At 49.4% G+C, this 13,163-nt stretch overlaps 1 protein-coding gene across 1 annotated transcript in view; it reads left to right on the top strand.

The window, feature by feature from the left end:
- Positions 1-366: 366 nt before the first annotated feature.
- LOC142843402 (electroneutral sodium bicarbonate exchanger 1-like) overlaps positions 367-13,163 on the top strand; it is a 48,984-nt gene continuing 36,187 nt past the window's right edge. Inside the window, exon 1 of the mRNA XM_075960703.1 lies at positions 367-582. Coding sequence (XP_075816818.1) covers positions 538-582 — 45 coding nt within the window. The 5' untranslated portion in view covers positions 367-537. The remainder of the gene's footprint in view (positions 583-13,163) is intronic.

The raw sequence follows: 13,163 nt of genomic DNA on the forward strand, positions 1-13,163 counted from the left end.
CCCTCTTCTCATCATTGCTTCCTCTTGCCATCTTTGTTTCTGAGAGGGATTTTCTCCTAATTTAAAAATCCATCATCCGAGGAAGAAAATCCGAATAGCTAAACCCAGCACTTTCCCAGAGTCGGTGCAATGCAAACAGAAGCAGTGGTTTTCCTTCCTAGTAGGCAGTTGAAAGGACCTCTGAGTCCAGAACCCCCAGCCCACCCTGAGGGAGAGAGGGAGGCGGTTTCCAAGGCAACCGGCCAAGGGAGGGGTTGGCTCTCTGGCGCCCTCCTGGCCTCTTCCTGGTAGCTCAGGATACTGCCAGATAGCGTCCACCCGTGCTCCGCGCTCCGATTGGCTGCTCGGTCCGCTCTCTGATTGGTCGTGGCGTGCGCCTCGCCGGCTGGTGGCTATGAAGGTGGCGCCGGTTGATGGTTGAGCGTTGGCTTCAGGGTTGGGGTCGCCGCATGTGCGATCCGCTCCCACGGGATCAGAGGGCGAGGACTGCTGCTGCTCAACCTGGAATCTACCGGCGAGACCGGGCTCCGCCCGGCCATGCCCGCCGGGAGCAACGAGCCGGACGGAGTCCTCAGCTATCAGGTGGGCCCCGCCTCCCGCTCCTCCCCGGCTCAGTCTGGGTCGGGTGCCCACCGCCCGGCTCCCGTTCCAGCCGGGGCTCCGGGCGTGTCCCCGAGAGCCGGGGGGGGGGGGGGGGGGCGCGTGGGACGCCAGGGGGCGCTCAGGGTGGCCAGGGAGGGTGACCTTGAGCCGAACCCTGAGCCGCCGGCACCGCCGCAGCCCCCCGCATCGCCTGCAGCCCGGTGTCCCGGACCAGTGACCTCTGTCCGCGGGTCCCCTTTGGCGGCAGACGCCGGCCTCTGGCCTTGCCCCGCTCTCTACCTTAGGTGGTCGAGAGGGTATCCGGGGACCTTCGCGGGTCTTTGTGTTTTGATTCTGGTTCCTCGGTGGCTAAGAGGAAGCCTTGCAAAGACCCCGAGAATGTGGCCGGCTTTGTGTATCGGCGCCCTGCTGTCCAGACAGCCGATAAGTTCTGAGGAAGGGATTGCACATGGACCAGGGAAGCCAGGAACGACACCACCAGCCTTAAGTAGTTGATGGTGGAACCGCAGGGGCGGTTAATATTAGGAAGCATTTGGACTAGGTATTAAGAGTGTGTGGGTTCAAGTCCCGGTCTGTTTCTTATAGGCTTTCTCACCTTGTGCGTGCTACTTGCCTCTTTGAACCTCAGTTTCCCCATCTATTAAAATGGAAATAGTAATGTTTGTACGGTTTACATCACAGGGCTGTTTTAAGGACTCTGTGAATCACGGTTTATTGTGTGAGCCCTAATAAGCGAGTAGTAGCTTTTTGAATTCTCACCCACCCGCCTTGTGAAACCCGGATCAGATGTGATTGCTGCCCTGGAAAGAGGATTTGAAGGAGGGAGGGGAACTGAGACGATGTTGTTGCAGAAGGGTGGTGGGTTTTGGAAGCAAATGCCCGGTTGACATGGTTGTGGGGTCTGGGAAAGGCAGGGGAAACTTCCTGAGTGTTGCGACACGGGTGTGACGCTCCCTACTCCTCTTCTTTCCTGGCAGGACTATTTGCTTGCCAGTCACCAAAATAAATAGATGTGAGATTTTTGGGAAATCTTTCCATTTCTGATCTCATGACATACCATGTTATAGTCAGCTTCTGTTTGGGAGACAGAAGCAAAAAGAGGCCAAGATCTTGCTCCTCCCAGCTGCTGGGAAAGGAGGAGAATTAGCTTTGTTTGTTTTGCCATTGAGAATGCTGGGGATGGACTGCCTTCTTACTTAAAGGTAGACACCCTGCTGCTGAGCCCTATCCCCAGCCTGTGTTTGTGTGTGTGTGGAGGGGGGTGTGTGTCTGTGTGTCTGTGTCTGTGGTGTCTGTGTGTGTGTGTGTGTGTGTGTGTGTGTGTTTGGTGGCCAGAGTTTGATAACTGGTATCTTTATCACTCTATCTTTATTTACTGAAAACATGTTCTTGCACTGAACCTGGAACCATTTGAGCCGGCCAGTGAGCCCCTGGGATCTGCTTGTCTCCCCCACCCACTCGCCCCACCCCCACCCCCAGTGCTGGGCTTACAGACGAGCACATGCTGCCTGCTTCCATGGGTGCTGAGGTCTGCGTCCAGGTCTTCATTCTGTGAGACAAGTACGTCACCCATCTTCATTTCACACAAAATACTAGGAGCCTGAGGCAGGAGGATCATGTGTTTGGGGTTCACATAGACTCCATAATGAGACCCTGTCTCAGAAGATCTGCACAAGGAACTGTGTTGTTATAAAATCAGGTGCTTTGACACCTCTCAGACCATCCTGTGAGTGTACGTTGACGCACATCATAGGAGATTTTTCTAAGAAGAAAATGGGCAAAGGTCTGAAGAATGACTCTCAGCTGAAGGAAAGGGGAGGTCAGAGACTTGGAAACAGAGGAGAGGGTGTACAACAGTCCTGTGGCCGATAGGGGGCGCGTTCTGCAAGGACATAGGGTGGAGCCACAGGGAGCAAGGAGGAAATGGCGGGGTGTGTCCTGGGTTCCTAACAGCTAGACACCTTGGCCCCCACTGAAGAAGCTGATATTTACCTGAGGACCAAGAGCAGTCATGATGAGCTTTAGTCCTGCTCAGATTTCCTCTGTTGAAAGATTTCTCTGGCTTCTGTGGGCGATCAAGCTCGGATGTGAGCAGACCCTGTGTCTAACATGCTGAATGTGTGCGGGCTATGGCCAGTACATAGGCACCCTTAGGTTTCTGCTGATGGTCGGTGGTTTGGGTTTCTGAACAGACAATACATATGTTCTTTACATTGAGCTACTATTATTGTGGGTCACGGAGTGGAGAGAGAAAAGGGAGGGACCAGCAGGTGCTCGTGATGTCAGGCATTAGACACAGGAACTTGAGATTTCAGAAGGTGAGGAGAATGGGGACTTAAAGAGGAAAGGAAGTGGGAATGGCCTGGAGGAGACATAGTCAACCAATGGGCAGTGACCTTAGTGACCAAGCCCCCTGTGTGCCCACCTGAGAGATCTGGACCTTGCAAAGAGAGTAGATTGTGTGACTCGATGGAAGCAGAGAGCTTCCAGACATCTCATCCCCCATCCCAAGACTAGAGTTTTCTCTGGTGGACTCCGGCTTTTCCCTTTGATTCTCTTCACAGCCGGCTCCACCGTGCAGCCAGCGGGGTTTAGAAATGCCAGCCAGATCATGTCCTCACTTGACCCCTGCCAGCGGCTTCCTAGTGAATTTTAGAATAAAACCCTAACTCTGCGGTGGCTTACCAAGGTTGGACATGACTGCAGCCTTGCCCATTGTGCCGGGAACGCCCTTCTCTCTCACCGCGCACTCCGACTCTGGCTGGCTTTGTGTTTCTTTAGTATGACCAGCTCCCTCACAGCTCGGGGATGTGTCCTCTTTCTAGGACACTCTTTCAGCTCGGTGTCCTCATGACTCATTTGCATCTCCCGAAGAATAGCTTCCCCTGACCTCCACCCTGAGTCACACTGCTCCGTAGGATGCTCTTGTGTTCCTCCCTAGCACACTGTGTATGAGTCTTCTTGTTTTGATGTCCTGCTGTCTTCTTGAGGAAGTTTCAGGAGGGCAGGGTGCGCTGGTGACCCTGTCTCATACATCGCCCAGTGTCCAGTTAGTGCTTGGCTGCTGGAGGGGAAGGCTCGGGAGGCTGAAGTCTTTCTCTTAGGAGCTCGTGGTCTACTAACAGGATTTGCACGGAGCAGCAGATGGCTGTTAGTGGCACACTCATAAGCTCCTCGTTCTTTGGTACCTTTGCTCAGGTTAGCGAGCTGCAGCAACTTTCCCGTCTCTTCTCTGAGGAATTTCCATTCTGGCCTTCAGAGCTGGTTCCATGGAGCTCCACCAGGATTTGCCACTCGGTCTCCTCTGCCCACTGCCCCCGCCAAGCACTCCCATGTGTCCACTCTGCTCCTGCCACTTGCCCGATCTTCCCTTTGTTGCTGTGTGAGCAGGGAATGCTTTCTATGTGCCGGGCACCATGCTGGCTGCTCTCCACGTGTTCCCCTTTCTTTAGTGACAGCGCTGAGGATTGCACCCGAGCCTCACACATGCCCGGCAAGCACTCTGTGGCTGCACTGCCCACCCTCACATCCCCGTTATCTTCCTGTCATCCTGAGAATATGCACCTGTATTGGTCCCACTGCGTAAACAAAGAAATGGAGATGCAGTGAGGTGAAGGGACTTCCAGAAAGGGCAGAGCCGCTGCTCTCCAAAGGCTGTGCCCTCAACTACTGTGCGTTACCACAGCTGTTTGTCTTGCCATCTGGAGCAGCGCCTGGCCCTGAGTGAGCACCAGAAGAGCTTGGAAAGGCACACAAGGAATGCACTGGAGTACAGCCGGCTGGAGTGAGGGAGGCCAGCCCGAGGCTGCTGGCATGATGCAGGCTGTGTCAACGTGGCCTGCATCATCCACCTTGCTAAGCTCTCTGAGGTGTTACTGACAAGTCCTTACAAGTTGGGAGTAATAGAAAGCAACCAGACAGCTTAGGGAAAGCCCTACTTTGTGCTAGAACACCCGACAGCCTCTCAGTTCTGCTGAACAGCACTTTCAGAATTGACCAGAAGGAAGCGCTGGAAGGACTGGGAGGTTGGGCATCACGGCGTCCAGGTAAGGTAGTGCTGGGCATCACTGGACGTCCAGGGAGTGTGGGGACAGTGGACAGAGGGCATCAATGGGACGTCCAGGGAGCATGTAGGCAGTGGACAGAGGACATCGGTGGGACATTCAGGAAGCGTGGAGACACTGAACAGAAGGGCATCGACGGGACGTCGAGGGAGCGTGGAAATAGTGACAAGGAAAGCAAAGAAGCCTGGCTTTTCTGTGCACCAGTGCCAGAACAGTTGTACCAACTCCAAACCCCGGAGACAGACATGGGAGCAAATGGCTGTGATCCCCGCACTGGGAATGTAGAAGCAGGAGAATTAGTTCAAGGTCAAAGCCAGGGAGATGGAACAATGGACAGAGCACTTCTGGACAAGTATGACCACTTGAGTTTGAACTGTGAGACCTGCATAAAGGTAGGAAAAGACAGACTCTACAGAGTTGTCCTCTGACCTTGATAGGTACACCATGGCAGCACATGCCTGCATACACTATACATACGTGCACACACACACACAGACACACACACGGTGTAATACTTGAAAAAAGATGAATCAACAGTTAAAAACACTTGTTGCTCTTGCAGAGTACCCTAGTTCAATTCCCAGCACCCACATGGTGGCTCGTAACCATAACTCCAGTTCCAGGGGCTCTGATGCCTTCTTCTGAAACTGGGCACACAAGTAGTGCACACACATATACGTGCAGGTAAAGCACTCAACACATAAATCTAGAAAAAAGTTCACAATGGATGTTCTCTACATAGATAGTTCAAGGCCAGCCTGGGCTGTGTGAGACTCTGGCTAAACAAACAGCCAGGAGACGGTGCCAAACCCTGGCGTGTGGGCGATGGCTGAGGCGTACAGCCGGCTGGAAGAGCATGCCCCTATCTCTTATGGTAGACTGGGAACAACCACGCAGGACAAGAGTTCCCAAAGGAGCTGTGGCTTCTAGTGTTCATTGACTTTGGCACAGGACCACAGTACCTGTTTGCTGAAGAAATGAACGAGCGGCTCCAGGGAGAGCAGATTGGCATCCCAAGGGTCATGGTCGGTTTGTGGTAAGCAGATGATAAGAATTTGCTCAACACTACTGAACAAAAGTGCCAATCCTGGATGGAGTTTGCCCTGTCACCTCATTGCAGAATAACAAGCCAACCCCCGTCCTCTCCTAGCAGGTGGGTGGGGTGGCTGTGGGTACCCTCTGCCATGCCCTGCCAGCTCTGCTGGGAAGCTTTGTAGCAGAGCTGCGGGCCAAGCAGAGCCGTGGGCAGCAAACGGGGCAGCTCAGGCTGCACGTTTCCTTCCTAGGAGCCTTAGATACCCATCTCAGTGCTGTTTGCCCTGGCAGGGTAACCAGGGCCCGTAGCCATCAACACAAGGAAAAGCAGCAAGTCGGCTCTAAATGCGCTGCTAGGTTACAGCAGCACACCTTAGGAGCCTTGGTCATTTCCCATAAGGTAAGAACAAGTTCACGCTAGCTGTGGTCGTTAGGGAGTCCAAATACACACACTGCACTGGCCTCTTACTGCCTCCGTGACATTACCAGAGGCAGAGTGACTCAAACTACCTATGTCTACATGGGAACAGTTCTGCAGTGGGAGTCTGATGCCTTTGCTTGTAAGCATAAGCTGTCGCCAGGGCTGTGGTTCTGGAAGCCTCAGGACAGAGTCTCTTTGTCCCTTCCCATCCTGTTAGATTAAGACTGGCCCATGTTCTTTGCCTCTTCGTTTCCCCTTCTCTTCTTCCTGCCTCAGGGCCAAAAATCACGTCTTAAAGGCCGAAAATTTTCCCTCAAATCTTCCTCTCTGATTCTACTTCTCTGCCTCTTTTGTTTGTGGATGAATTTTGGAAAATATTTACATGGCTGAGAGTTTTCCTTGCATGCATGTGGATGCTTCATGTATGTACAGTTATCCCAGAGGCCAGAAGAAGGCACTGAATTCCCTGAAACTGTAGTTACAGGTGGTTATGAACAATTATGTGGGTGCTGAGAACTAAACCCAAGTCCTTGGCAAAAGCAACCAGTGCTCCTACCTAACAAACCATCGCAACAACCTCAAAAAGAAAGGCTCACGTCTGGCCTAGAATTCACTGTGTATATCAGGCTGGCCTGGAATTCACTGTGTAGACCAGGCTGGCCTGGAATTCACTGTGTAGACCAGGCTGGCCTGGAATTCACTGTGTAGACCAGGCTAGCCTTGAACTTGTGCTCTTTCTAGTTCAGTCTCCCACGTGCTGGAGTACAACCACACCTGGCTTTACAATGCTTTAGATTACAGGAAGTTACTTTGGAGTTTACATAATTTCCAACAGCCTTCTTGGAAGGTCAGTTTATCAGTGATGTGACCTTTAGCTGTAGTCTTAATTCTCTTTTGCCAGGTAAAGTCACAAACTCTCAGATCACTGGGGATCAGATGGGCATCTCTCCAAGAGCCATTATTCTCCAACTCCAAGAGCCATTATTCTCCAAGTCTGTGCTAATTAGGAGCGACTCTAAGTGGGGTTCAAGGGAAGAATGGCAGAGCCACTGTGGAGTCTTTTTTCCCAGCAAACTGCTGGAGGGTGCGAGGGACAGGAAAGCTCATGGCTCACGACTCCTGCCACAGGCCTTGTGGACCGGTGTTTGTAGGCAGTGAGGAAGTTAGTGAAGGCACTCAGGCATGTCCAACCTTTCAACGTGAGGCAGGCACATGGCTGTCATCCACAGAGTTCACGCTCGAGAACTGCACGGCTCTTTGTTTCAGAAAGCCACCAAAAAGATCTCCTCTTTGGCTTCTTTTGTTCTAAGCCAAAGTTGGACATGTGCAAGAAAAGTAGAGAGCTGGGTCAGGCTCAGCGGCCAGGCTTCCACTGAGGGCCAGAATCCAGGTGAAGAGGCAGATGGACCAGGGGCTGGAAACGGCTGGAGAGCTGCTGAGCAAAAGGACTCTTGTGTATGTGAGGTCCTGGAGCATTGACGGCTTGGGAAGACGATGTGAATCTCAAGCTGGTCTCACTGTGGGTATGAATCCATGATTAGTTTTCTGGAACACTCAAAATTGGCCACTTCCTTTGCTTTGGGCACTATCAATACATAATTAATAACAAACTTGAACCTTGTAACCCCTCTCGGCTCCTGTGAGATCTTACTTTGTCTTGATTTAGGACCTTGTGAAGATTAAGTATGTGATATCTGTAGCAAAACTGGTAGGCGTAAGTAAGCCTTTTGTTGAAATTAGTTCCTGTTCTTTGGTTGACTAGAAACCCAGGAGGTAGGGCTGAGGATGTCCTCTGTGCGGAGTGCTCGCCTGGGGGACCTGGAGCTCACTCTGCAGCAGTCAGCAAAAGCTTTCTTGATGTTGTTCTGGGTGCGAATGATGGTTGCGGGGAGTGCCGCAGCTGAAGACTGAAAACATTGGCTCCATGGGGTGGAGTGGGGATGGAAGAGGTGTTTGAGATAAAGTTGGGATGCTCGTACCAGAAGAGGGATGGAGTTCATTTGGGCACAAGTCCAGAATAGCCAGCAGGGTCAGTGTGTCTAGAAGGGGTTCTACGTGGCCTGTGCCCACATCCTTCATTCTCCCTGCAGCTTCTTGGCTGTGTCTAGGAGTTAGGGCATTATGTAATAATAATTAGCCCTGTTTTTGTCTTTTTCTTTGTTCATTACTGAAAGCAAGGCTTTAATTTACCAAAATCAGACTCATTTTTTTCTTGAGACCGGGTCTCACTCTGTAGCCATGACTTTCCTGGAACTCAGTTTGTAGACCAGGTTGATCTTGAACTTAGAGATCACCTGTCTGTGCCTCCTGCGTGCTGGGATTAAAGATGTGTCACGGTGTCCTGCTTCATTCATTTTCTTTAGTAATAATTTTTATGTTTTTAATTATAATATAGTCATGTCACAGCTCCCTTTCCTTTCCTCTCTCCAACCCTTCTCATTCACCCTCTTGCTCTCTTTCTCACATCATAGTCTGTTTTTCTTTAATTGTTCCCCAGAAACACACACACACACGTGCAAGCGAACACACACACAACACACACAGTGTATAAATACAGCCTGCTCGGTCCACATGTCGGCTGTATGTATGTGCTCTCAGAGCTGACCTCTCAGTGTTGGATAACTAGTTTGGGGAGCTTTCTCCTGGAAAAGACAATTTTTTAAGGATTATAAACAGCACTTTATCTCTCAAGACATGCCATGCAATATCAATGATTTAATTTAAAAAGTTTATTATCATTTTTGTTTATGTGTACGTGTGTATTTGTCTCTGTGTATGTGTGTGTGCTTGCGCACATAGGCACTTGCGAGCACACATGCCTGTGGAGGCCAGAAGAGGGTGTCAGATCCCCTGGAGCTGGAGTTATTGTGGTTAATTGAAAGCTGCCTGATTTGGGTGCTGGGAAGCAAACTCTGGTTCTCTATATGAACAGCAAGTGCTTAGCAACTGACTCTCCAGCATCCCAGTGTCAAAGCCTTAGTTGAATTAGCCACCTCAGCTCTAACTAATCCCTGGGACCATCCAATTCAGGCTTAATAGGAGGCGTAATTCATGAGCCACTCAGAGAAAATATAAAAAGAGGATTACTTTACATGTTGTTTTTCCAATTCACTACTTCCCTCCCTCCTGCCCTCCCTCTCCTTTTCTCTTAAGCGTATTTAATGTGTTTCCTGTGAATATAATCGTTCTTGAGTCACAAGGCCCTCTGAGACTCTGGTAAAAGTCGTGGGCAGCCTCCCATACCACCAAACGTACATGCACACATACCACCCCCTCCTCTGAAGCATCCACAGGTATTCTAGAAATTCATGGACTCCACATTGGTAAATCTTGCTTTCTGTGGACAGTGATGGTGGCAGAGGCAAATACAACCGGCCTGGGTGGCCCCTGCAGCAGGCATAAACCAGGAGGCCCAGTCTTTCTTTTCTTTTAAACTTAACAATTTCAGACAATTTTGGCATATGCTTGAAATTTGGGGAACATTTCAAATGTCTATCAAAGGAGAAACATTTGCATAGTGAATCACCCTGTGCCCATGACTTGGCATCAAGAATGAACACACATCTTGTTTCTTCTCTGTCTCTCTCCAGGCTCCAAATCCCAGCTGAAGGGCGTTTTTTAAAATGTATTGAGGCCACATCACAGGATTACTAACTGAAAAGGTTTTGCAGCCTGATTAGCCTCTCTGCTGCTGCAATAGTCTAAGTCAGAGCAAACCGAATTAGAGAAAGCCGGGGTTGAACGGATACCAGCGCTCCCAGGTGGCATTCCAGCCCCCCAGAGAGGAGAAGGAAGGAAGACCAGAAAACCACTGTTTGTTGTCTGTGGGGCAGTTTAAATACCCTGTGGGTGTGGTCTTGAGCATCTCTGGGGAGGCTCATCTTTTGGTGGTCTTTCTTGGAGCTGGAGTCTGGACTGAGACAACTCCCAGGAGAGGGGGCTTGGGATGGAACTTCCAAACAATTACCATACCTTAAAAAGTACCTGAGAGCAGGCAGATCTCTGTGAGTTCAAAGCCAGTCTGGTCCACATAGCAAGTTCCAGGACATCCAGGTTTACATAGAGAGACCCTGTCTCAACAACAAATTATAAATAAAGGAATATAATCAGCCATTCTGTTTAAATTTCTGTGAATTAGTTATAATTATTTTTTCTTTTATTTTTTAAACATGACTTTATGTGAGCCAGGACGCACGTTCATATTCCAGTGTGGCCTTTTCAGTGTTCCAGCTGCTAATGGATGTGGATAGTGACTGCTCCTCTGGCGGACAAAGAGGACGAACATCTGTCAGTGAGCTCAGCTCTGGATAACCAAGATAAGAAAGCTTGAAGTTTTCCAGTAGTTGACTTTACTCTCTCTCTCCATACACAACGACATACACACATACATACATACACATAACACACATATAGATATGTATATATACATATATAATGTTGAAGATGTGTTTTTTAAATTGTTATAATTAATTTTATTCTTTGAGATTATAATGGATTTGTATCAGTTATCCCTTTCCTTCCCTCCCTCCCACCTCTGTTGATTTATAGTCTTAGAGAAATCTGTAAGTTCTACCTCTCTTCCTCCCTCTCCTTATTGGCACCTTGTTTTGTGCTATGCCAGCTGTCTGCTTAGATGGTACCAACTATTATAAGTGATGCTGGATATTTAAATATCAGCTTGGAGACTAGCTCTAGCTGGCTAGTAACTTGGTAGTCAACATTAATAATTACCTCCATATAAAATTATACCTGGCTTCAAGAGACTATATGATAACATAAAGAGTTCAGAAAGTAGGCCAGGTGGTAGTGGCGCACATCTTTAATCCCAGAACTTGGGAAGCAGAGGCAGGTGGAACTCTTGTTAATTCAAGGCTAGCCTGATCTACAGAGCAAGTTCCAGGACAGGCTCCAAAGCTACACAGAGAAACCACACACACACACACACACACACACACACACACACACACACACACACACACACACCACGAGTTCAGAAACTAATGTTGCTCATTGGAAGTTACTTGTCACGTGCTGGCATTGTCCTGGTCAGGAAGTGACACCTGTCCTGGAGCTAACAGGGACGCATGCCGGGTTCAGTGTAGGCCACTGTGCTGGGCTCTAGGGGACACTCACGGATGACAGTGTGTTTCCATGCTGAGTTGGTGGTACATGCCTTTAAGCCCAGCAGAGGCAGGTAGATTTCTGAATTCCAGGCTAACCAGGGCTACATACTGAGACCCTGTCTTAAAAAACAAATCAAGAAGGCAAGAAGGGAGGGAGAGCAGGAGGGAGGGGAAACTCAGGACCTGAAAGATAAGCTAGGTAAGCAGAGCACATGTGAGTAAAGTCAGTTGTTTTCCACTAAAACGTGGTTCCTCGCCCCTCGTGCACACGAAAAAGAACAGAAAATGATTCTGCAGGGAAGACTGTGGACTCTGCAGCTTCTCTGCAAGTAGAGCTGCTGTGCGCTGGAAATGGTGTTCATCATATGGGGCTGAGGGAGGTGCGGAGGTTAAAAGGTGTATCTGAAGATTAACCGAGCCACAGTGGGCACGCCATTAATCCCTGCACTGGGGAGGCAGAGGCAGGTGGATCTCTGTGAGTCTGAGGCCAGCGTGGTTTATAGAGCGAGTTACAGGACAGCTAGGGCTGTTAAGCAGAGAAACCCTATGTCGAAAAAAAAAGAAATACTATATAGGCCAATTTCAGTCTTTTTCCTTCCTCCTCTTCCTGCCACCCCTCTCCAGGGTCTTTCTGTGTAGCCTCCCAGACCTGGTTCTCACTATAGAGTCCAGGCTGGCTTTGAACTCATGGCCATCTGTTTGCCTCATCTAGATTACAAGTGTGAACATCGTGCTTGGCTCTGAAACATTAGCTTCATCTGATAATTCTTCGGTGTGTCTCTACACTGTAAGGCCTGCACCACACCAGCCCGTGGTCCAAAGGGGAGCAGTCTTCGCTTACCACGAGTGGCCTCGTCACCATTCGCATTGGCACTTGGCCCATATGTCCCATTTTTGTTCTGATTTTAGAGACTTTGCAGCAAACAGCTTTATTTTCACAGTACACTGCAGAGGGCACAGAACATTCTCTTTGGTCCCTGTCCCACCCCCTGTCTGCCCTCTTTTATTATCCACTTCCCCAGCAGAGCAGCTTTTTGTGCTAAGTCCGTAGCTTGCACTAGGGTGATGCCTTAGTGCAGGACATTCTGTAGGCTTAGATGTTTGATGACATGGGCCCCCCATGCTTAGACCATACAGACTCATTCCCGTTCCCCCAAATGCTCTGTGTGTGACCTTTTAGCTTCTCCCCCCAGCTCTTCTTTTTTGGTCAGGGGGAAGGAAGGTTTCCAGGCAAGGTTTCTCCCTGTAGCCTTGGCTGTTCTGGAACTCACTCTGTAGGCCAGGCTGGCCTTGAACTCACAGTTCAAATGGATAGATCTAGAAAAAAACATATTGAGTGAGGTAACTCAGACCCAGAAACACAAATATAAAATGTACTCACTCATAAGTGGCTTTTAGACATAAAGCAAAGAAAAACCAGCCTAAAATTCACAACCCCAGAGAACCTAGAGAACAATGATGACCCTAAAAGAGACTTACATGGATCTAATCTACATGGGAAGTAGAAACTACAATCTCCTGAGTACATTGGTAATGTGGGGGTCATGGGCGAGGGTAGAAGGGAGGGGATGGAAAGGAGTAGAGCAGAGAAAAAGGTATAGCTTAATAAAAAAAGTAAAACACAAACAAACAAACAGAGACCTGTCTGCCTCTGCCCTCCTGAGTGCTGCGATTAAAGATATGCACCATCACAACCAGTACATTCTTCTTCATTTTTTTTAAAGATAGATTTATTTATTTATTATGTATACAACATTCCCTCCATGTATGCTTGCATGCCAGAAGAGGGCACCAGATCTCATTATAGATGGCTGTGAGCCACGATTTGGTTTCTGGGATTGAACTCAGGACCTCTGGAAGAGCAGTCAGTGCTCTTAACCTCTGAGCCATCTCTCCAGTCCCTACATTCTTCTTTTT

This window comes from Microtus pennsylvanicus, chromosome 2 (assembly GCF_037038515.1).
Source record: "Microtus pennsylvanicus isolate mMicPen1 chromosome 2, mMicPen1.hap1, whole genome shotgun sequence".
NCBI classification, from domain to species: Eukaryota; Metazoa; Chordata; class Mammalia; order Rodentia; family Cricetidae; genus Microtus; species Microtus pennsylvanicus.